A 25,764-nucleotide genomic window follows, 5' to 3' on the forward strand; every position below is an offset into this window, starting at 1 on the left:
ATCAAGTCCTCTCCTCCAGGCTCGGCAGGGGAGCAGTCCAAGTGAACAGCCACGCGTGCTCTCACCAGAAGAGCGCCTGCCCTCCCCACCCTCCCCCTGCAGGGTAAGCCAGAGTCAAGGCTCACCTCCCAGTAAGCAAATCCTGCACCATGCCAGGTCCTCCGCCACCCTCCCCACCAGCCAGGGCCTCTCCCAGACACGGCAAAGCTCTACAACTTGTCCGCTGGGCTGCAAAACTGCCCAGCAGCGCCTCCCAACAACATCTGATCTCCTTGCCATGGATGGAGTAGCACCCACCACTGTCCCCAAGAGCACCTGGAATTTCTGCTACAAATAAGCAGTCATTAAAAGCAGGCACACATTGTGCAAACAGCTGATTTCTTCCATTCTGGGACACAAAGTGCCTTTAAAACCCAATCGAACACTTATGACCACACACTTGTGTACACAAGGTCTCTGTTCAGAAAATTACATTTTTAGGAAATGAGAGAAAAAAGGCAGGAAGACCCTGGCGTGCTGTTTCTAACCATCACTGGCTCTGAAAATGACTTCCTGAGTCCCGTAAGTTCCAGAAGCAAGACGCTCGCCTCACTGCAGCTGCAGGCCGTTCCGCGAGATTCGGCTGCGGCTTCCCAACTTTAACTGTGCAATTCCACGTGAGGGCAGCTACAAAGAACTCAAAAATAAGGACGAGCATTAAATATTACGTAAGGTTTTCTTTTATTTAAAAGATCATTCACAAAATACCATATCCATAGATTTCCTTTCTGTCATATAGCTGAATGTGTGAAGTGTTTGGAATTCTGTTCTTACGTTTAAAAGTCAACTGGATGGCCCAGAAGTTTTGATGAATTTGTTTTGTTCTTAATCTTTTCCCCATTGAAGATGTAAGTAGGTCATCTGAAAGCATCAAGTTTGATTACAACCACATAATGCATGTCTTTCTTAAGTTAAGTATTGGTGTCACACAAATGGTTCTTATTTCAGAAGCAGAGATGGCAGGGGAAGGAAGGAGAGGAGAGAGAGTTCTGTAATTGCTGAGACCCTGGGACAGACACACAGTGGGAGAAGCCAGGGAGGCTGGCCAGGGACGAGCACTGGCCCAGCATGTGGTGCCACCCAGGCTGGGCCACACCCCGCAGCCCCCCGCCACCCCCGAGTGAGGCTCTCCTCCCCAGGCTCTAGGTGCTAGCCATCCCTGAGCTGCTCCCAGCGACCCGGAGCGGGACTTGGTGCTGCAGAACCAACTTGTTCACACACAGGTGTTCCAGCTCAGAAGCAACAGCCCAGCCACCCCCCACTCCCCTGGGAAGCACGGATCACGGTGTGTGACAACAAGCACTCTGCCCCAAAGAGGAGACCCAGTGACCGACAGCCACCTGCCACTATCGCAAGGTCCTCGACAGCTCTGCATAGTAAAATCCTCAATTCATCAAGCGAAACAGTAAAGTGCCAGATTGTAGGCCCATTTTCATTATAAAATCCAGGGAAGGTAGGAAGCACAGCAGCGCACTGTTACTCACACGGAGGAACAGACAGATAAACGCAAGGGAGAGATGCGGGATCCACACGCAGCAGGGACCGGAGCGGCCACGCCCATGCAGTCAGGGCAGCCCGGGCGCGGCTCTGCCCCCGCCGCCCTTCAGTCTCCCCAGAGCACCCTGGCCGGCAGAAAGGAGAGCAGACGGACGTTTTCTGCATCCAGCTGGCCAGAGGCGCCTATACCGCGGCCGGGGAGGAGGGAACACACTGCGCAGTGTGTTGAAAGAGCGACACTAGCGGGTGTGAACACCGCGTGCGCTCAGCTGGTCTTTTCCGAACTCCTCTCCGACACTTCACACTACTACCCCCTTCTTTTGGGTTCCACATTTGAAATGAGAGCCTCTTCTGTTTGAATAATCCATTCGGGGTGGGAGTAGCAGAGACAGGGCTACTTATAAATAGGGATAGGAAGGAATTTGCAAGGATCAACAGATATTTTATCCCTGTTTTGAAAACAACGTGCCTCAAATTCTGTATGTCGATCACAGCGGAATACAAACAAGATGCTATCCAATTTGTGACTTCTTTCCCGGCTTCCCCCCCCCTTCTCCACCGCCCCCCCCCCCCGGAAGCCACAGCAATACAGAACTCAACATGCAGGTCAGAAGAGAAGCGCTGAGAAAAATCAAAGGAACAACTGGGTCTGGCCAGTGTGTCTAAAGTAAAGAGAGAAAGCAGAGGAGCAAAATGGAGCAGCACCTCCATTCAAAGAACGCCCACAGGTGGCTGCCTCTGTCGCTCGGGAGACACTCATGTACTGGAAGGAAACAAGGAGCAGGAAAGAGAAAGGACATAAGGAAAAGGGGGAAGGAGTGGCAGGAAAAAAAAAAAAAAAAAGCACAAGACAGGCACTAGATAGGTTCAGCAAAGCCAAGAATGTACTAAAAACCACTTGTTAACTGCTGACATGCGCTCACAAGCTCTGTGTTTCCGTTGTAAGAAAGGAGGACAAAGGTCAGGCGCAGGAATGGTGGCTGCAGGACTGCCGGCCCAGGGGGCTGGCCAGGCTGTGGTCTCGCGCTAACTCCCCCACACCCCATTCCCTCCCAACCGCAAGCTCATTCTTGCTCCTTCTGAACGACTTCCTCTCTGGGCCTGGCTCCCCCGAAGATAGCAGAGTTGGGATTGGCTACTTGATTGAGGGGCGTTGCAACTGTCCGAGGCTTCAGCTGGAGCCGTGGCCTCTGTGCTCTTTCCTCTGTGGGAGAAAAACCAACATGGTTTATTCACAACGGACTCCCTTCCCCATCCGGGTGAAAAGACTGACGGTGGCCCCTGCAGCCCAGCCCGCTAACTAGCAAGCCAGCCTTGAAGACCTACCCCATCCCTACACACTCTAACAAAGGTAAACTCACTATTTAAGACTAAGGGGTGGTCCACAGAGGCTATGTCCATGGCACGAGAAGGCATGTGGGGGGGGGGGTACAGCCAGAGTACCAGGACAAGACACCCTCCAGGAAGAAAGTTGCACCATACCTTCTGTTGGTTCTCTGAAGTCCATATTGGACCCTCGAAGGGGAGGGCCATCTCTGAACCGACTCCCCATTGGGGGGCCTGTTCGCCGGTCACCTGGGCGACTCCCTCCCCTGCCTCCTAAGAAGTCATCCCTGAAGCCTGAAGAAGGAAGAGGACACTGGATTACTTTTTAAGCTACTGTCTCAAAGATAACTGTACAGCTGGTGTAGACGGTTTGATTTGAAATTCTTTAGTTCGTCCAACATTGGAAGCTTTTGCGAAATAAAGTGTACTGAAAGGAGTCCAACATGAATGAGCTGGGTAATCTCAATTATAACAGACTTTTAACATTTCTTAGGAAAGAAAAATAAATTGAGCTGTTTAAACCTTGCAGGAAAAGTTGGGGGGAACATCACGTAAGATATATAATGTTTACAACAAAACAAAAAACTTCAAAGCCCCGTTTATTCTGTCTCCTACTATAAACCTGTAATTATTAAAAAGCTAAACCTGGAATTGAAATATTCCAATTTAAAATGCAAAACCCTGGGGTGCCTGGGTGGCACAGTCGTTAAGCGTAGGCCTTCGGCTCAGGGCGTGATCCCAGCGTTCTGGGATCGAGTCCCGCATCAGGCTCCTCCGCTGGGAGCCTGCTTCTTCCTCTCCCACTCCCCTGCTGTGTTCCCTCTCTCGCTGGTTGTCTCTCTCTGTCAAATAAATAAATAAAATCTTAAAAAAATAAAATAAAATAAAATGCAAAACCCAAGAGGAAACCAGACATGACGACAAAATAAAAACCCGGCTGCCACCTCTGGGTGACACCCCCCCATCTGTGTTTCTGCTGCATGTCAGGAGGGGATCTCTCTAAAATCAAGTACCCGTGTTGTCAGCAAAACCAGTTATGTGGCTGGCCCCCCAACCCACACCACCTCTTCCGCGGTGAAGGAGAGGAAGGGCTTTCTCCGCGTTCCTAGGGTCTCTGCTGAAACAGTTCCCAGAGTAAACTGCGTCTCATTACGAGTGCTCCAGAGTGTGACAATGCTCGTCTGTGTGGAGATGATATTCTCCGTAGGCTTTAAGAACCTTAAGTTTTCTTTAATGTCACGTTTCACTGAAAGACTTCCATTTAGAGGGGGTTCAAGCCAACTAGCCCTATAACAGTACAGACCACTGAAGTGAAGAGTTTACATTCGGAAAAAATTTAAGAAACAAAACTGTAGTTAAACAAATGAGCCTGCCCCGTCTCAGCCCCCAAAGGTGGCAGCTTTTACTGCAAGGATGGTGCCATTGCTCAAAGCTCCAGAGGAATCTTTTTTTAAATTTTTTAATTTTTTTATTTTTTAAAGATTTTATTTATTTATTTGACAGAGATCGAGACAGCCAGCGAGAGAGGGAACACAAGCAGGCGGAATGGGAGAGGAAGAAACAGGCTCATAGCGGAGGAGCCCGATGTGGGGCTCGATCCCAGAACGCCGGGATCACGCCCTGAGCCAAAGGCAGATGCTTTAACTGCTGTGCCACCCAGGCGCCCCTAGAGGAATCTACCTTTAAGAAGAATCCTGAGCCCGAGGAATACTCTCTGTGGTCTCGCCTCCATCACTTACAGACTTCCTATCTGCCAACTCGTCTACTTGCTACCATTTGTACATGACCCTGAAATCAATACTTTCGGCACTTCTGCTTTTCCAGACACACGCAGAGCAGTGGAAGATGGGAGTTGCCTGACATGCGTGTTTTGCAGCTAAGGCTGAACGAAGCAACACTTGGCCTTGGTTCAGCTCAGACTGTAATTAAGTGTCTTTTCAATCTATTTGGTGCCAGGGTTTTTGCTCTTTTGTGCTTTTCCCTGGCGACTGCACTGTTTAAAATGGCCCTGGAATGGAGCGCTGACGAGTCGCCCGGTATTCCTCAGAGCAAGAAGGTGGTCCTGTGCCTTATCCAGAAAATGCAGGTTAGGTAAGCTCCACTCGGGCAGAGTTCTAGTGCTGCTGGCCGTGAGTTCGTGTCAGAGGAATCAACAGAAATAAGGTGTCTTCGAACAGAAATCCACACAAGAAGGTATGGACTGACTGACCAGAGACTCACAGGACTCTGACCTTGCTGCATCCCAAGGAGCAATGGTTTCGTGTCTGCTCATCCGGTGTTCTCAGCGCTTTGAAACTTAACTCCCCTGAATATGGAGAATGCACTCTGTTCGCAAGGGTGGTATTTTTCTGTTCTTTAAATGTGGCCAAGGAATGTGGGAAGAGATCAAGCTCCGAAATGGAGTTGAACAACAACTTTACCAAAACAAGAAATGAAAACAATTTCGACCAGATTCAGGCCAACAGGAGCACTGGGCTGGGGAGAACACACCGGGAGGCGTACAGTCGGGTGTAAGGTTCCTTACAGGATTTCTGGAACCAGAGCTCACACTGCGCATTAAATGAGCTTAACTGGTACTCAAACATTTAACCTGACATTTTCCCCGAATAAGCGGGGAAGTGTACCTTTCCATGTGAGTCCAGAAGTTACTTCCCCTATGCGAATAATTCCTGCTACCAGACTGTAACATAGATCAGCTCACACTCACACTGACAAGGCAGAGAAACACAACTGCTGCTCTGTCCAGGCGCACGAGGCAGAGTTTGGTAGAGGGAAAAACCAGTGCCATTAATAGCAGGTGACAACCTTATTTCAGAATCTTTTATGATAGGAGCAGGGGAAGATGATGAGGGAAAGCAAGGTCTGACATTCATGAATATCTTTTAATAAAATCTGAAGACAGATTTTTAGGAGGCCCAGCATGAGAACCTTCTAAGGTTTTGGGTTTTGTTTTGTTTTTTACAAAGTTTAGTTTAACACACAGGCTACTTCTGGTGGTGGGACTTTATTTGCTTTCTTCTTTGTATTTTTTGTCATTACTTGAGTCTTTTTTCACGAGCACGTATCTTTTAAAAAAATAGCATCATTCCTTTAAAGAGCAAAAAAGATCTACTTTCACAAATAACGTATATAGGCATTAATTCCATCGCGTGGGCACTTGGTGGTTTTAGATACAACAAAACCCTGCAGGGGACACCGCAACTGGCGGGTGTCAAGGCAGCCTCTGGCTGCGTTCTCAGCTTTGGAGAGTAGAAGCCCACCTAAGGCGACCGTTCCTTAGGTAACTTCCATACTTCCAGAGCTCTAAACTCCAGCGCTACTCCTCCGGTACCGGGAATTCAGAACTGGCAGGTCCGAGACCACTACTCCTCAGGCCACTAACGGCCGCACCTGGACTGCCTGTGAGAAGACATTTGTTGCATGTTTCAATCAGAGACTAGCTTATACATAAAATTACAGGTTTACTGGATCATACTGTACTTTTATGAATAAGCTCATTTCTGACTGGCTACAGGACTTTAAGGAATTGAGTTATTCAACAGATATAAGCAGTTATCTGTTTAGCTAAAGTAGTACTGAAAAGAATTTTTAAGAATTTTCGTCTACAATACCTTGTCCTACTTCTTCGCATACTTACCAAATACTTTATGCTGAATTTGGTTTGATGGGGGGAGAGTGATAGGATTGGGGGGGGGGCGCTGATGGTATCATCTTATACAGTGGAGAGTGCAGAGTTTATAGGAAAGATAACAGACTTGTTTTTCATGTTTTTACCCTTCTGTTACAATTGCCATTATTATTATTACATATATTAATTACTTTTACTTAAAAAAACAAAACAATGTAAAGAGTTTAAGAAATGCTTAGGAGATCAACCCTTCAAAGCAGAGGCCTGACATGCAAACTGACCCCTTGAGGTGAGACAGGGAGGCACCTGCCAGGGTGCCTGGGTCAGTTAAGAAAAGGAAGAGTAAAGTGGATCATGTCCACCATGAAGGGACAGGAGTTCCATGCCCTTTAAGAAAAACACCCTGGTCACCAGGACTTCAACCATGCAAGAGGGAGCCACCAAGAACCACAGTGACCAGGCTTTCTGTAAGTTTCCAAAACCTCCACGCTATTTCTAGAAGTAGCAGTGCTTCTATGCGTACCGAGCACACTAGCGCCGCCAAGGGGATTCCTGAGATGAAGGCCCAGATGAGAACGGCAGGCTAAGGCAAGGTGAGACAAGCCGGTGGATCGGTCTACCTTGCCCACCCACAGTGGGGAGCCTCTCAAGTCCTACCTCAAACACTCAGGTTCCAAAAGAGGCTTAGTGCATGCCTGGGGACCTTTCAGGAAAATTTCGTCTGCGCAGTGAGCTAAAGGACGGTCCAGACAGCTACTCGCAACAAAGGGATAACAGCAGCAAGGCCAATGAAAAAGGTACGTGGCAATATTTTAAATGCTGCTACCAGAACCGAAGTCATCCCAGAATCCCATCCACCTCTAGATTCTCCAGGGCCACACATTCCTGAGGATACCCAAAAAAGATGAAGTTGAGGTCGTACCATTACCTTGCTGCACAAATACAGAAAAATTCACTGGGAAGATGGACAACTCATGTGATGAGAACAGGAATTTTAATATAAGAGTTCTCACTGCCAACAGAAAAAAAAACCAAAAACCAAAAACCAAACAAAACACCCCAGGTTTACAGAAGCACCATCCATTTTCTGTCAAGATTTTTAAACGTGTTTAAAAAGCTCACAAAAACCTATCAGGCTGTGAGACAGTTCCACTAGTAACCTTCGAGAGTTGTCATCAATGGGCGCACAGCAAGTTTTATGTTCAGTTTTAGAAGAACCAATCACCTCTGTCATCTGGTCCACCTTTCCTGAAGCCAAAGCCACCTTTATCTTGTTTTCTGCCTTCTGCAATGTCCACACGAAGTGACCGATCACCCAACAGCTAATGATAAGGAGAAAACAGCGTAAGTATTGGCAAGAAAAAACATCTCGAGTTCCAACGTGACACAGAAAACCTGAAGATACTTACTGCACCATCGTATGTCAAGGCTTCCTTAAGGGAGTCCACCTCATCAAATTCTACATAGCAGAACCCTGTAAGAGACACAAACCCCAACTTCCTCAAGGACTTCTGGATTAAGACGCGGTGGGATCCCTGTCCATTTCCCCACTCTTGTTGCATCTAGGGGACAGTAGACTACTAGAGTCTAAAAGACAGACTGTACTTTTTGATAAACAGAAAATACCTGACTGGCATTCCTTCCTCTCAATTATATTCTGTCAGGAAGTACCAAACAGGCATTGAAATATTTGGCAGCTATGTTTTCATAAACCTTTCTTTTTATGAGTTTTAACCGTAATATTAAAGCCTTTCCCGGATCATGGTGAAGAGCTATTAGTTCTGACTTTTGAATAATTTTAATGTAACCCAACTGGGGCTTTAAGACACAGATTTCAAATTCAATACCAAACATGCTTTGAAGGAACAGGCTGAGGGTGCCTACTACTTACCACTCAGGTAGCTGGTATAAAACCCGCTTTATAAAGCTAGAACATATACCCTCAGTAAGACGGGCATCCTCCTTGGGAAACTAATTCAAAGACAGATGGCCTAGGTCCAAGCACGTGTTACCGACAATCTGTGTCCCTGATGCTGGATTCTGACACAGGCCTGTAAAGCGGAGAACATTCCAGGCAGAGGAAACTGCACCTTCTCACCTCAAACCTCTGCTTTAGCTTCTTCCTCTACCTCCAACACTCTTTCCATGCCCCTTCCTTGCCCCACCTGGAGACTAAATCTGGGTCAAGCACGCCCCCCTGCCCCAATATACTCACACTGCTCCCTGTACCACACCCTTCCAGCCCATGTATCCCCATCCTGTGCAATGATTACACTTCACCTTCAAAGCCCGCTAGACCGCAAGTGCTCCAAAGGCTTGGGTCCAAACTTGTCCTGTTCACTGTCTGTTCCCCAACTACTTACTAAAAGAATGCACTGCTTGTCTGGAGAGTCCCCACCTTCCCCCCGAGTGGATTTAATGTCTAGAGTACTTGAGGAAACCACCCTGCAAGTTCAAAGAGGCCAACAAAAAAGCCCACTCACCATCTCACCCCTAGAGCTGCTGAAACTGAGGACGACCCTCTAGTAGACAAACGAGAACTTGCTTCTACTGCCTCACCCCAAAACCTGGCCTCCCCCACCCACTTCCCCCGACGCCCGGAACTCCTAGTGCCTCAAGTAGGGACACTGGGTGGGCCTTACCTTCAACAAGCTGAACGGATAGTGTGTTTTCATTGTTTGGGCACTTACTGTAACAAGGCTTCAGGTTCTAAAGCCAAAAAATGTTAAAAACAAGGAAAGTACCACCTATACACAGAACTGTTCAGGTGAGCGAAACCTCTGCTTCTCGTACCTCTCCTCACTGCACATCACTCTGTACTCTTCCTGGATGTTCTTCTGGATAAATAATGTAAACCAAATGCTCTTGTCCCTTGCTCCATGGCCTCAGACAGGGAGCACGTTTCTCCTCAGGGAATCTTGAAAGCCAGGAGATAATGCTGGTAGGATTCTTCTTTCTTACTGCTTCCGGGCTCAAGTGCCCTTTAAGAGACTAATCTATGGACACTAACTTTATCTGAAATTTGAGCCAACCCTCTCCTCACACACACTCTGAAGTCACAAATGTATAGTGACAATATTATTAGGTTCTCTTTTGAATTCTATACCAATACCTAGATTACAGGAAAACTTCAAAGAAAAATACCATGAGTTGGGCCAAGGTGAAATGCACCTGTGAGCTCCTCTGTTTTATCTGCTCATTTTCCCTCCCAGGGAAATCCTTGACTGGCACAGACAGGATAGCTGGGTCAGGCCAACAAGACTGACTTGGGCATATTTATACTGAGTATTTCTACAAATCAGATCCTGTGTAAAACACCCCCCCCCCAAGTAGAACTGAAAGCTTATGGGTTAAAGGGCCATGTTAATTTCAGCTATTCGGACAAATATTTAAAACTCTTTCATAACTGGAGCCCTCTGGTTCCCTAACATTTTGGTTTCGACCCTCCCTCTACAATAATACACAGTAAGAACTCCCCCACACTCACCTTTAAATTTGTCTGTGTCTTTGTCTCTGACTAGCCGTACACTCCTTATGCTGAGATCCTTAAAGATAGCATCTATGTCGCCCTGAACTGTATTAAAAGGTAGATTTCCTACATACGCTGTGTAGGGGGGCTCTGTGGGCAGCTCCTTCTGGCTGCGGGAGCCATGGCCACCAGCACTGCCACGGGACCTGGAGGGGAAACAGAGAGATTCAAGTCTACTCGCCCCAGAGCAGGGAAAAGGAAAAGGTCTTCCCCTCAGCCACACCACCATGTGAACCACTCCACTCGAGTGTACAGTGACATCTTGAAATTATCAAGAGTATTCCAAAATATTATTCATGACCAGGGTGGCTATGTTTTGGTGACAGAAATGTCCACGGAAACACAGAATCTATGTAAACACATTTGCCTGGAAATTCAAATCCAAACAGAACATACCCTCCTTGCACGACTGGTTACCTATTCACTTAGACTCCGTATCTCCAGAACGTTTATGTCCTAAAACCTTAACACCCTCCCTCATCCTGGTCATCCTCATACTTGCCGAAACGGATCGTCCAGAGTTAGCACGCTGTATTCAGAGTGCTGAATTCAGTGCTGCTGAAGCTGAACCCATTCGTAACACACCTGCTTCCTGATACTGTCAGACGGTGGCTAGGACAAATGCTCTAGTAAAAATTTTAGATTTTGTACAGCAAGGCCTATGTACATCCTGCTCTCCACCAGCCCTCAAATGCGTATTACTAATCCATTTACACCTCAATGCCAATTCCTCCCCTGTAACAAGAAGTGGTTACGTGTCTATGGTTATGAGACTCAAAGGTGACAAAGGCAGGACCTTGATTCTACCACATCTCGTTGCTGATCTATAGAGGTTCTGTCTGCATCCCAGCTCAGCCACAGACTTACTCCACCATATGACCTTGAGGAGCTACTCAATTTCTCTAAGCTTTATTTATTTGTAAAACTGGGTTAATACTAACACAGATCTTGAGCTACTGAGAAATAAACACAAGGCGCCTAATACACTGACACACAGTACACGAGTGGAGCAGCAATGAGCATTATCATCGCACCTACAACCCGAGGCTCAAACTGTTTTATAGATAATTAAGAAATAAATTGGGACCATTATACATTTGTCAAAATCCATGGAATGTGTAATACCAAGAGTGAACCCTAATGTAAACTAAGGACTGTGGGTGATGACACTGTCAGCGTGGGTGTTGACAGCAGGGCCATCTGTGCTCCTGTGTGTGCGTGAAGGCAGGGCGAACACAGGAACTGTATTTTCTTTCCCCCCCCCCCCAAAGATTTATTTATTTAAGAGCGAGAGACAGCTAGCAAGAGGGGGGAGGGGCAGAGGGAGAAGAGGGGAGAGACTCCCTGCGGGGCCCTAGCTCCCACCCCTGAAATCATGACCTGAGGGAAAACCAAAGGTTGGAGACTCAAGCAACTGAGCCACCAGGCGCCCCTGAGAACTGTCTTTTCTGATCACTTCTGCTGTGAACTTGAAATTGCTCTAAAAATAGTCTATTAAAATGAATGAATGGGAAGGGGAACTCTTCTTTACATCAATAAGCACGTCAACTAATAAATGTAGAAGGAGTCACATAAGAAGAAAATCACTACTCCTAGGGCGCCTGGGGGCTCAGTTGATTAAGCGTCTGACTTCAGCCCAGGTCATGATCTCAGGGTCTTGGGATCCAGCCTTGTGTCTGGCTCTGTGCTCTGTGGGGAGTCTGCTTGTCCCTCATCCTCTGCCCTCCCCCTTCTTGTGCTGGCTCTCTCTCAAATAAATAATAAACTGTGGAAGGAAGGAAGGAAGGAAGAAAGGAAGGGAGGGAGGGAGGGAGGGAAGGAGGGAGGGAGGGAGGAAGGAAATCACTATTCTGCACCAACCAATGTAGCAGGGGCTGATTCAGGCAAGGCTCAGCAATGGACCCAGCAATCACCACGTTAACCAGGTACGTGACAAACTTAACACTATGTGCCTTGTATTCTGGCACAGATTCTTCAAACGTGTCAAAAATCAGGAAAGACAAAAAAGGCAGGGGCGGACCAAAGAAACATGACAACGAATGCTACATGTCATCTTTGATCCTGGAACAAACAGCTATAAAAGAAAAAGCAGATGGAGAAATTTGAATATGGCATGTACAGACACCACTGCATCACTGTTCAATTTCTGGGGAGTGGTAACGGGTACTGCGGTTAGAATGGCCCTGTGCTCTGGAGAGACTCAGAGGGCTCAGCATAAAGGACATGTGTGCAGGCACCCACAAAGATAAAGCAAACGTGAACCCTGTGACTCCCAACCGTGTCCACTGTGGATGAAAATATTCACAATGTCTGCAGAACACAGGAGGAAAAAAAATTCAAAAGGAGGTGGTGGTGTTTCTTTTTAGGGAAACATTTAAGACTCATTTTAAAGGAGTCTCCTCACAGCAAAGGCCTGCTCAAAGTCGTCCTTTTTGCGGGACAAGCAGCGACCCAAATCACGGAAGGTAACTTCGTTTTTGATCCATGTTTTGCTAGAAATAGCATGAAAGAGATCCCCCATCTTTCTTGAGATAAATATCATTCTGTAAGACACATTTTTAGCAGAAGAACCAAATCATGACCGAATTCTTAGATGGCTAAAATTTTTTAAGTCTAGTGACTCAGAATTCTGCTCCTTCCCGATAAGAAATCCTGTTTTGTTTTCCAGTGACTTGAATTCCATTTGCTCCCACTCCTCACCCCTTGGCCCACAAAGTTTAGTAAACGGACTTATTCTGGCACTTCAGTACTCTTTGCAACACCACTGTTCTTACCTCGGTATCTTTAAACCCTAAAATATATTTTTTAAAGATTTTATTTATTTGAGAGACAGGGAGATGGGAAGAAGCAGGCTCTCTGCTGAGCAAGGAGCTTGACATGGGGCTCGATCCCAGGAGATCATGACCTGAGCTGAAGGCAGATGCTTAACCAGCTGAGACACCCAGGTGCCCCAACAGTTTCTTTCTTTCTTTTTTTTTTTTTTTAAGATTTTATTTATTTATTTGACAGAGATAGAGACAGCCAGCGAGAGAGGGAACACAAGCAGGGGGAGTGGGAGAGGAAGAAGCAGGCTCATAGCGGAAAAGCCTGATGTGGGGCTCGATCCCAGAACGCCGGGATCACGCCCTGAGCCGAAGGCAGACGCTTAACTGCTGTGCCACCCAGGCGCCCCCCAACAGTTTCTTTTTTAAAAAGATTTACTAGAGAGAGAGTGTGCATGTGTGCACAGAAGAGCAGAGAGAGGGGCAGGGAATCCCAAGCAGATGCTCAGCTGAGTGAGGAGCCCAACGTGGGGCTCGACCCCATGCCCCTGAGATCATGCTCTGAGCTGAAATCAAGAGTCAGCCTAAACTCAACCTACTGAGCCACCCAGGCGCCCCTAAACCCGAAAATATTTTCAGTAAGATACTCTTTGAGACTGAATACTGAATATGTAAGATATGTTATAACTATAAAATTTGGAGAACTGTTAAAAACACAGGATGAATTACAATTTTAATAACCTTAAATTCATTTATTCAACATTTACTAAACATCTGGGAGAAAACAGTCCCCTGCTCTCAAGCCGCTCCCAAGTGAGCAGTACACATAAACACAAATACCTCTATGAGTATACATGCATGTCTGTGTGTATATGTACACAGACACACACCTGCACACACACACGGCAAAAAGCCACAATGGTTTTTTAAAAAAATTTAGGGTGAAGGTGAGGACAGAGAACTGATAAATTCAGCAGGTGTACGTGTGATGAATCAGGAAAACGGAGGTAGGAAGGCTTGCTCAAAGGGCGCATGAAACATTTACACAAGATTTTACTAAGGTTGCTGGACGCAGGCACAAGAAGTCAGGCTCTGAGTTCAGGGAGCCAGGTGAGCCTAGATAAGGACTGCTGCCCGGGGGTGGCCGTGCTAATCAGATGACAGGGACACTGAGAAGAACGCGGCAGGGTAAGAAGCCAGCCCTGGCTTTGGGAAGATGGAAGAATCCCGTTTCAGGCAAGCAGTATCTTATTTTATTTTTTTAAAAGATTTTGTCAGAGAGAGAGAGAGAGAGAGCGAGCGCGCGCGCACGTGCACACCAGAGGGAGAAGCAGGGTCCTCGCTGAGCCACCCAGGCAAGCAGTATTTTAAAAGCTAGAAATGTGGGAACAGCTAACCCTGCCCATTAACCTGCTCACTTCACCCGAGCCTCACAAAACCGCCAGTGGCTTACTATTCCAGATTTTCCCCAAGAATCACTGCAGTCGCCCTAAATGCTACCTGATCCGACGTAGTCAGTTCTACGGGACCTAAGTGTGTTTTAGCTTTTCAGTGGGTAGCTCACTGAAGACAGGGAGGCAGCGGGACAGGGGCCCTCGAAGCAGATTCCCATTTACTGGCTCCAACAGTTACAAAGTTAGAAAAGTGGAAGCCTACAGTGTGCCAGCAACTTGAGCGACAAGGGTGAAGGAGACAAACCAGAGAGCACACGTGCATGTCATAAAATGATCCATCCTGTTAGCAGCCTACCAAAGACAACAAAAAACCAAACACCCCCAATGCCAGGAAATCCTGAGCTAGAAGTCCTAGGACACCTGTGATGCTAAAGTTTACAGGGGACTATCCTCTAACCGAACAAGCTGCGTTACATAAAAACACTTTCTAGAACAGGTTAAAAATAACAGGGAGAGAAAACTCATTTGACTCCTTAGCTTGGTGCAGGACCTCTTCCAATTACCTGTGCCTCAGTTTTCTTGTTTGTGAGTGCACAAATACTACAAATCTTCATTTTATAAAGTTTAAAACTGACCATAAAACACCTCATAAATCCTGATTGCTTTATAAAAGTTTAATAACAATTCTAAAACGTTACAGGGAAGTCTAAACATGCTCAAGGCCACGCCACTCCAGCAGAAAGAGATGAACAAGGCGCAGGCCACGGCAGCCCCCCACCCCCAGGCCATATCACACCCCCCTCCACTCCACAGTGATCCTCCCTGTTCAGTGCTGCTTCAGACTATCCCTTACGGACAGTCCACTCATTTTTAAAACAACATACGCAAGTTTTAAAATAACAAGTTACATCCCCAGTAACTCAGGAAATGTAAGTTTCAACTCCAAGTATGACCAAAAATCTTTAGAGACAAAATCACTTTTCTTCACTCAAATGGACTAAACATACGCAACGTCTATGAAGTACAGAGCACAGCATAGAGGGCTCACACCTCAGCCTCAGTCCCTGCCCTTAAGGAGCCCATAATTAACTGAGGGGGTCCAGGCAACTGCAAGGAGAAACCACATCCCAAACGAAGGACTGCAGACAATTCGGAAGACAGCCACGAGAGCAGTCTCTGCAGGGTGGAGCGACAGGAACCGTGACTCTGCCACTCCCATTCCCACAGCACACAGGGAAACCCTCGACTCTTCACCAGACAGTAACTGGGAATAAACAGACCAGTAGGAGGAAAGAAGCCTGGAGGGAGAGGCACTGTAAGAAACAAGGTAAGAGTAGAGACATTAGGGCTGGGATTAGATCCAGTAAGTAGATGCAAAAGAAAATGAAGTGCCCCAGGCTTACTTTCCAAGTATAAGAGATAAGGAAAAAGGGAGGACTCATGATAAGCTTTTCTCTCGGAGAGGATTTTATAAAGATCTCTAGAAGCTACACAGAATTTAAGTCCTGTTGCTGCTGCTCTTGAAAATTCAAGACCACTGCCAAGGTACCCAGTACAGAGCAGTAGCCTCTCTCTGGTATTTGCAATATCAGGTGTTCTCCTAGCTTTAGGGGTGATCAACAACTCTGGTATTCCACGTGCCATCCAGAAAAGCTTCCTAGCATAGGTTGTATCGTTTGACATGGGGCACCATGCTGGAGCCTATAGAAAAGTCACAAGCCTGTGTGGCTCAGTCGGTTAATCATCCGACTCTTGATCTCAGCTCGGGTCTTGATCCCAGGGTCTTGAGTTCCAGCCCCTTGTTGGGCTTAAAAAAAAAAAAAGAAAGAAACAAAGGTCACAGAAAGACTGCAAGTAAGCAACAAAGCCCACTAAACGTGTAAAAAGACAAAAAAGTAATGGTCATTATGTGCAACCTATTTATTTGGTTTCTAGAAAATAGCCAAAAAAGGTTGAACTCTCAAAAGCCAAGCCCTCATTTCACATACACTGATTTATCTTACCTATTCCTGACACCTTACATTAGTAAGACACACTGACCAAAATCACTGAACCCAGATCAATACATTACTAACTCAAGTTCCGTTTACTCAGATCTCCTTAGTTTTTACCTATGTCCTTCTGTTCCAGGAGCCCATCCAAGGTCACATGACAGTTTAGTTGTAGCTTATGGTTTTAAAAACTGGCCCGACGCAGTGCGGATTTTATTTCCAAGTACATCTCCCTCTGCTAAGTGTATGCATTCACCAAGGCCTTCAATCAGCATTCACAAGTAAACCCCTTTATCTTGATACCTGGCATTACCACAGGATTGGCATGAAACCCTCTGATTTTTTTTTTTTTAAAGATTTTATTTATTTATTTGACAGAGAGAGAGACAGCCAGCGAGAGGGAACACAAGCAGGGGGAGCAGGAGAGGAAGAAGCAGGCTTCCAGCGGAGGAGCCTGATGTGGGGCTTGATCCCAAGACTCCGGGATCACGCCCTGAGCCGAAGGCAGACGCTTAACGACTGAGCCACCCAGGCGCCCCTCTTTCTTTCTTTTAAAGATTTTATCCATTTATTTGAAAGAGAGAAAGAGAGCACAGAGGAGAGTGAAAAGCAGACTCCCTGGTCAGCAGGGAGCCCTACATGGGGCTTGATCCCACAACCCTAAGATCATGACCCGAGCTGAAGGCAGACCCTCAACTGACTAAGCCACGGTACTTCAGCGTTTTTCAAAAAACATTTTGGCTGTGACCAACATGACTAAAAACATGTGGACATAACCTGACTGCACGCTAACTATACAAGTAACAAAATGCCTGCCGAACAGGAAGGCTACAAACTCACAGAATAACACACACTATTCTCTATTCTTTCATCTTTAAGGAAGTTTGTTAGGACCCCTAATAAAGTGACTTCATCATCTACCAACGGGACAGGACAGGCAGTTTGAAAGCCTTGTTAAAAGAGAACAGCAAACGCAAGGGTGACTTCTGGTTTACATGGTCTTTTAGAAAATCTTTCTTCCTAGGCAAAAAGGCATTTATCACAATGTACTAAAATTTTGGATTCCCACACATTAATGAAAGCAAATAAATGGGTTATTAATTTAGTAACTTCACATGGTGCCAAAGGTGATTCAATCCAAAGTTCCAGATTTTTCAGAGGAAATAAAAACTTAAACCTCAAGCTGTTTATTGGTCCTCAGAGAATACTGCCACGAAAAACATCTGTCTTGAAGCTACGATGTAAACTATTTCTATGGATTAGTTTTGAACTTTATAAGCCAAGGGTTCTTTTTTTCTAAATGAGAATGCCTATTATTTGAGATTTGACATTCCACACACTACCAGCTCCAATTCATTTTAAAGAAAACTTCACATTTTCATGCGATGGTCAATTTCATATTATCTATGAGGTTTCAATTTTTTAGAGAAGTACAAAGTGCCACAGACAGACCACCAGTTAAAATCTAGAATTCAAAGGCATACAAAGCCAACAGTTCTTCTCTTCTTCACTTAATACCTGAAAAGCCACGAATATAACACTGTATGTTAATTATACTTCAGTAGAATTAAAAATATTTGAAAAATCATAAAAATTTAAGTCACTTGTACTAAAACACATACATATGAAGAGGAATACTTAATATTAGTAATAAGCATCTTTGCTAATATCATATTTAACTTCTAGCTTCCTTACACATGGTAGTCGTAAAAATTAAATGCTTTTACAGTACCTGGAAAAAAGTTACGCACACTCCCTACGCAACAACAACCAACCAAGAAAGTAAGGAGGACCCTATCAGGGGAATTAGTGGGCAGGTCAACCAAATGCCATGTGCAAACTTCAGTTCTGATTCAAACAAATCAGTTGTAGGTAAAAATGTATGAGCTAATCAGAAGAATCAAAATATTTACTGGAAAGTTTTCGGATGTGATAATATTTGGTCACATTTTTTAGTCTGTACCTTTGAAACTCATACTGAAGTATTTCCAGATGAAATAAAATATGGCACCTACGATGTACTTGAAAATAATCCAGAAGCGTGTAGGAGGAAGGTGGCGTGAGGAGGAACAGATGAAATGAAAGTGGTCACTTTAAGAAGTGGGTCAGGGGCACATGAGGTACGTCATTACACTAGACTCTATTTTTGTGCTTTAAATGTTCTGTAATCAAATGTTTTGCAGATTCAAATAGGCCAACTCTATGAAGTAATCTTTGAGGCAATTGCGCAAAACTGAACATGAACTGGGTGACAGAAAAACTGCTGGCTAGAAAGAAACCCCTGATCAGTCTGAAACACATACTCAAGTTTAAAAGTATTTTAAGACGGAATGACAAGGATGGCTGTGACTGGCTTTAAAATATCCTATCCCCTCCCCACAACGGGGATGAGAGATGAAAAGAGGAACCGCAAGAAAGGTTTATGAAGTAGAATGAATGGAAATGAATGAAGAGTTGCTTAATGGGTTTCTGTTTGGGAATGATGAAAAAGTTCTTGAAACAGTTGTGGCGACGACACAACATGGTGTCACTGTGGGCATTACTGTCACCGAACTGTACACTTAGAAATGGTCAGGGGCGTCTGGGTGGCTCAGCTGGTTGGGCGTCCAACTCTTACTATTTCAGTTCAGGCCGTGGTATCAGGGTCATGAGACTGAGCTTCACATTGGGCTCAGGTGCTCTGTAGGGAGTCTCCCTGCCCCCCAGCTTGCTGGCACGTGCTCTAAAGTAAACGAATAAAAAAATCTTAAAAAAAAAAAAAGAAGAAGAAAAAATGGTCAAACTGGTAAATTTTATCGATATATTTTACCACACACACACACACACACACACACACACCGTGAAAAAAAAAATGAAACTGGGGAACGGCTACATGGGTTCAATATACTAGTCTCTGCCTCTGTTTATGTATGAAAATGTTCAGATTCATTTTTAAATGTCACATAAAACAAGCAACTGATAAATTCCAGCCTAATGTAGACCACACTGATGTTCCCTTATTAACAGGAAGTTATGCAGCTCAAGGAGCACTCCTTCGTATTTCCAGACAGTCTGTGAAAGCGCACTGACACGTACTTTTCCTTTGGTTCTAGCTCTGTCTTGCAGAGCTCACTGAACAGTCCCTCAGTCCCTGACTAGCGGCTGTATCCCGAGACCTGCACTGATCTTGCACTTGACCCCAGCATAAATCAAGGCAGGGGCACCAAACTGCACTATTACTCATGCCTCATTACGCAGTATTTGCACAAAGAGAAGGAAGCCAACGAGCTTCAGAGAACAATGTCATTGATAAAGCAGGAAAATGATTAATTTTATTAAATCTTGACCGAGTTTTTAATATCCCATGTTTCAAAATAGAGGCAAAACACTTCTGCGGCTTACAGAAATATGCTAGTTCGGGGCGCCTGGGTGGCTCAGTCAGTTAAGTGTCTGCCTTCGGCTCTGATCATGATCTCAGGGTCCTGGGACTCAGTCCCCAGCTCCCCGCTCAGCGGGGAGTTTGCATCTCCCCCCCCCCTCCCTCTGCCCCTCCCCTCCATTTGTTCTCTCTCAAATAAATAAAATCTTAAAAAAAAGAGAGAAAAAAAGAAAAAAGAAATGTGATGGTTATCTCCAGGAAAACACTCGTGGAAGCGAGTTACAAGCTGAACTAGCTACTGTTTTCATGGAACACCATTTTTACCTGAAGAACTGACTGACTACGGTTATTGACTTAGGTATCAGGCAGACATTTTCTTTTCTTTAAAAGATTTATTTGAGAGAGAGCACAAGCAGGGGGAGCAGCAGAGGGAGAGGGACAAGCAGACTCCCCACTGAGCTCAGAGGCCGACATGGGGCTCGATCCCAGGACCCTGAGACCATGACCAGATGCCCAATGGACTGAGCCAACCAGGCACCCCCTACGCAGACATTTTCTTGAAAATGAAGCAGCCTGTCACTTCAAGGAAAACTAACAGTATCTGTTACCAATGATAAAATGCAGACTGGGCTTTTAAGCAAAAAATAGAATTTTAGAAAACTTGCATCCATCAACATAAGCTTGACAGCCTCACAATACCTGAAAATTTTTTCTGATAAAATCAATGGTGATATTAATAAACATGATTTTTGATGCTGTATAATGAAATGTGCCAACATTTGGAAGATCTGCATAACTCAATAATAATAATAATAATAATAACAACCAATCCATCATATTACAAGATCATGCACTGGTAAAGAATCCATTTGGACTATGTACCCTGTACCCTATAGGTAACGTGTACCCTATACTGGAATACAAGGCTTAACTGGGGGTGCCATGTTTTCAACGGAGTATCAACAAACTGTGGAGCACATTCAGAGGGCCCTATCAAGAACATTTTAGAAATCATGACATGGGGAAAACTTCAAAGAACCACGAAGAGTCAATTAAAAAAAAAGACAACTTAGGCCTTACAACTGTTAAATTCTATCAAAATCAAGCAATCACTTATTTTGTGGCCTGAGTATGCAGGTCTAACCATCTGTACAAATGAAATGCAGAGGCAGGACATGCTCTCCTGCCCAACGCTCTCTTCTATTTCTAGGGGAAGCTGGAAACTGGAAGATGGAAGTCTAAGCTAGGACTGATACCCCTCCCCCACCAATGTTTTACATGTTCCATGTTTCTGGGAAGACTACTTGAATTTGTGTGATGTCCTCCCAGAACACTTAAAGGTTAATTTCAAATAGAAATATACTAAGAAAGTTTTTAGAAATCTCAAAAGCACTTACACTAAATATTCCAAGCATAAATTTTGTAAGAAACCAATAACCTACAGGAACAAATTACTCAGCTAGCATTCATTTATAATACAGTACTCTACTCATAAAATGCTTTATACCTATAAACTGAATAGATTTCGCTTACTTGGCTTTAGAAATACAGCCAGGAAAGTAAAAACTCACTCATTATCTCAACAGAACTTTTCCCACTCTTACTGATGCAAGGGAAATATTTTAAGAAAAAAATTTAAATTGAAAGCTACGAATTATTAAGTGTACCAGTCACTAGGCTGCATGCTTGAGACATCTCACTGCACACTCCCGATAGCCTTAGAACAGTTTCTATCTTACATGTGGGGAAAATGAAGCTCAGAGAGGTAAAGGAACTTGTTCCAGATCCCACAGCTAATATGTGGCTTAAGGCTCGGCTGACACTTGACCTCTGTCCTGTCTGCCTGATCTCAATCCAAAGCTAGGCCTTTTCCCCAAACTGTGTCAGAGGCTCTTGGTAAAAACCAAGTATTTCATAGAAGATAATGATTTAGAATCAAGCACTGAGAGATTAGAGAGTGGAAAGGAGGACGACAATAACCCCAAACTACTTGTCATTTGGTAGGCAAACAGGATTTTAAAATAAGCTTTTTAGTACTTTTATGAACTCTACCATGACCAGTGCAAATAGTTACTGTTTTTATACACTGCTTTCTTTCCCCTTATTAGTCTTAAAATATGCTTAGAAATTTAGACAAAGATGCCAAGCTTAAGTCTTCGAAGACTCAAAAGTTAGAATTCCAATGCCCCCCTCCCAAACGGGAACTTGATGAAGAATACTTAAATGTGTAGTTTTACCACTTTCCAGTAGGTACCATTTTCAGCAATCTCAATTCTTGCTACCTCCACGTTCCAATCTGATTTTCCGAATTGATGGTTTTACGTGGAGAACTCAAAAGCATGTTGTAGTTAGAAATGTAAAAATCGCTGTTACTCTCCACTTTATCGCCAATGGCAAATGAAAAATAAAAACCCAGGAAAGAAAATTTAGCAAACTGCAGAACAAAATACACTCCAGATCTAGTACAACCAACCAGATAATTGGGAATTCTGATTGGACTTGTTTTTTGGGCAACAATGCAGTCTCCCAGGTCTCTCTTTGGCTGCCGGGAACATGCCTCTATAGGTTGAGAAAATAAAGCAGTGGTTTAACACTGCTTCCTGACAACAGCACTGGTTACTACATACGATTACAAAATAAACTTACAGGGAATGTATAATTATTAAAACCAAATTTTTAGATTATGACCATGCATTTCAAACCTGCTATTCCTTTTGTCTGTGACCCAAGTGGCTTAGAGTTGAGATCTCTCACTTAGCTAAGGTGTTTTGACTAAAGGGAAGGTCTCTTGGTACAAAAGTTCCAAACACAGCAATGTAAGACTGGCTTTCCAGAAGTGACAACCTTCTAAAATGCCTAAGCACTATATCTGAACACAAGCAAACAGCACTGAGACATTTGTTGATGTGAAACATAATTCACATAACAGTAGAAATTATCACTGAACGTTACCAACATAGCCTACCATCTTGCTAAATTTCAGAGAAACCAGTAACTGATAACTCCAGATCTAATGAAATTAAATTTAACGATGACACTGGAATAGGAAAGCTTTGGCTCAAACCACAACTGTGGTCTGGTCCTCTGTGAAGTTTCTGGACCCACTCCAGACACTGTTTACATGAACACACGAACTCACCAATAGGTTTTTAGAACTACTTTTAGGAATCTGAGTAGTATTTCCCATGTAGTTTTACATGGATTTGACGTCAAATGGAAAACTCCAACAAGGTCAGATGTGGAAGATTTTTAAGAGTAAAGTGACTTTTTATCAGAAAGTTTAGGAGACGCAGAGTGGCTATTTTCTTACACTAGTTTTTGGAGTGCATCCGCACACATGGCTAACATTTTTTGTCTTTTGATATTTGAAATGAAGAGCTTCGTTAAGAGAATTCTGACCACTTGCTATTGTTCAAGGCATCCCGACTGTCAAAATGTGACATCCACTGGAAGTCTGACTCAGAACACCTCAAGTCACTAGAATAGCTAGCAAATCTGTCAAAAGGCAGAATAAGAAAAAAACAAAAGGCAAACTCCAAAACCCAGATTCAGTATAGTATGACTAACTTATTGTAGTCCCAAACCAACTAAAACTCCTTGCATCTGCCTTAAACCAAACCACTCTGTTTGAGTTTTCCTGGGCACTTCCAAATGTTTCTTGAAACTGGAAAAAAAAAATCCCAGTTATTAAATTTCAAGATGACTTAACTGCAAATTTGATGTCTAGAAACTTACCCCAAAGGCAATACTTTCACATGTCATCCAACATCTATTTCTTTTTTATTAGCAAATAAAACATTCTTTGAAATAACAGGTGGCTCCACCTTCCCCAACTTCTGTGTTCTAGTGTCATTAATATTAGGTACACTCCCGTACCCAACAAGCCTTTGTTTGAGCCAGTCCCAAACCAAGGTATTAAAAGATCATTCTTCACCAAACAAAGATACTTTTGGGATTGAAACCCAGGAGACTGGACACCTCAGTAGGTACCATTGTGGTGTTATCCTGGGAAAGTAATCCTTTCTGTAAAAGTACACAATGGCTAAGTGTGTCCTTGACAAACAGCAAGATGTTTATAGCCCATCTTCTAAATTCTGTATAAGGGAACTTGTATTTAAAAACAAAAACAAAACCCACCAAAAACCCAGTGCGGATTCCTGAAATTAAACACCGTTAAGCTTCTTATTCAACAGTCAAGAATTTCTCTTTTAAACGAGGTATCTCAATTATATATAGTCTGTATATGACCAAAGTCAGAACGAGGCTAACTGCGATTCCTTCTCCAGGTCAGGAGAAACGAAAGATTTTCTGCCGGCAAGCACATAGCACCTGTCAATAAAGCCCTCTGACCCAAGACACAGTAAAATAAAAAAATGCTATTATGTATTTTCTTTTGCTTGGTCTCCCCATCTCCCGGCGTGAATCGGACCATTCCCGAGCTCTAGCCGCCAAATCCCTGCCTCACACGTAAGGAAAAGGAATCACTCCTCTCTCGCCCTCCCGACCTTACCCAGTCCGCTGGCCTCCTGGCGAAGCGGGCCAGGGAGCCTGCAGGGCAGACAGACCACAGGAGGCCAGGACCCTGACCGACACCCGAGCGGGGCAGGCCGCGGCCCCCACCCCGCGTTGCAGCAGAGCCCAGCGCGGGCCCTGCCATACTGGGGGATGGGGTTGGAAGCGGGAGCTCGTCCTCCGGGGCACTCAGTGCCGCTGCGGCCTGGCCTTACGGCCGAGGCAGGGCAAAGACGACACGTCGGCGGCGGCGGGAGACACAGGGACGGATCTGCGCCGCGAGCAAGACGCGGGGGAACATAACTGCCGCCGCCCCCTCCCGGAGCGCGCCATTTCCAGGCCCCGGCCCTCCAGGCGCCTCTCCCAGGCCTTCGCGGGCCCAGCCGGGCCCCCTACCGCCCGCCGCCCCGGGTGAGCGCGGGAAGGCCGCCGCCCCGGGGCCCCCGACTCCGCCCGCCCCCCGCGCCCGGCCGGAGCCCGCGCACGCCCGCCTCACCCTCTGCCGCCGCCGAAGCTGCTGTAGGCCCGATCGTCGTAGGTATCGAAGTCCGCCATTTGCCGTCTCCGTTCCGAGAGGAACCAGGGTGAGCGAGGAAGGACCCCGCAATATAACTCCCCCCGCCCCGCCGCCGGGGCTGTCCGCCGCGCCGCCTGATCGCAAATCGCACGCACGCACGCGCGCGCGCGCGCACGTACGCCGCGCCGCGCCCGGCCTGGGCCGACGGGCCGCTGCTGGCCCTGCGCGCTCTGCGGCCCATGTGGTGCGGCGGCGCGTTGGCCGGGCGCCTGGCCTCGCGCCCCCGCCCATTGTGTGCTGGCCCCGGGGCTTTACCCGCGGCTGGCGGCAGCCCCCGCCCCGCCCCGCCCGTGCGCGCGGGCCGTACCCTCTGTCGGGAAGCTCGGGTGGCTGGCTCAGCACGCTCTGACGGCCCCTCTGGGGGCTGGCCCGGGACCCTGCGCCCGGCCCGCTGCGCTGCCTGCTGTCGCTTAGCATTTTGTACTCCAGACCTGGCAGGGCCCCCGGAGGCCTGCTCCGCTTGGCCCCACTCCGACATGCTCTTCCTGGGCAAAGGGTCGCTCGCCTACACCAAAGTAAGGGCCACCTCCTCCAGGACACCCCCCCCCCCCCGAGCTGGGCACTTGCTGAGAATGCACAGGGACGAAAGGCCCCGAAGGGGTGAGGATCCGAGCGTGCGAGGCGATGGCCGTGCAGCTAGGAATCCCGCCTTCTGGGGTCTGTCTACTCGCGGCTTCGGTGTTGGTGGGTGGCAGTGTTGAGATCAGAGTGTAGGTTGCTGAACTAGCAAGAGTCGGCGCATCTCGCTTTTGCAGAGGTCATCGCGCTGGGAAAGAATTCAACACCGACTTGAATTTCATCTAGCTATAGCAAAGCGTGGATATGCAATGGGAATTAATTACACTGGTGGCTTCTCAGGTTTGTGATTGAGATTGTGTCTAGACACAATTTAAAAGAACCTCAGAATTTTTGCACCGTATGTTCAGTACTTTTATATTTAGGCACCTTTTGCTACTTTATCCCGGAGCTGTCCTTGACAGCAGCTATTAAGTCATTTTTTGCTTTCATCTCTTTTTATCTCCAAGTGATAAAACCACTTTACTATGCGATAGACCCTGAGTTACTTAGGCTCCAGCTCTTACTAGCTGTGTAACTTTGAGCAAGTTACTTAACCTCCTAAGTGTCTCAATTTTATCATCTGTAAAAGGGGA

At 45.8% G+C, this 25,764-nt stretch overlaps 1 protein-coding gene across 1 annotated transcript; it reads right to left on the reverse strand.

Annotated features, from left to right (window-relative positions):
• Positions 1-701: 701 nt before the first annotated feature.
• On the reverse strand, positions 702-24,729 carry EIF4H (eukaryotic translation initiation factor 4H). The gene is made up of 6 exons (XM_026515975.4): positions 24,533-24,729; positions 9,978-10,165; positions 7,900-7,964; positions 7,716-7,812; positions 3,019-3,156; positions 702-2,740 (listed from the first exon to the last, which is right to left on the reverse strand). The coding sequence occupies exons 1-6, from the start codon at positions 24,589-24,591 to the stop codon at positions 2,601-2,603; spliced, it is 687 nt and encodes a 228-aa protein (XP_026371760.1). The 5' UTR covers positions 24,592-24,729; the 3' UTR covers positions 702-2,600.
• Positions 24,730-25,764: the final 1,035 nt, after the last annotated feature.

This window comes from Ursus arctos, unplaced genomic scaffold (genome assembly GCF_023065955.2).
Source record: "Ursus arctos isolate Adak ecotype North America unplaced genomic scaffold, UrsArc2.0 scaffold_2, whole genome shotgun sequence".
Classification (NCBI taxonomy): domain Eukaryota; kingdom Metazoa; phylum Chordata; class Mammalia; order Carnivora; family Ursidae; genus Ursus; species Ursus arctos.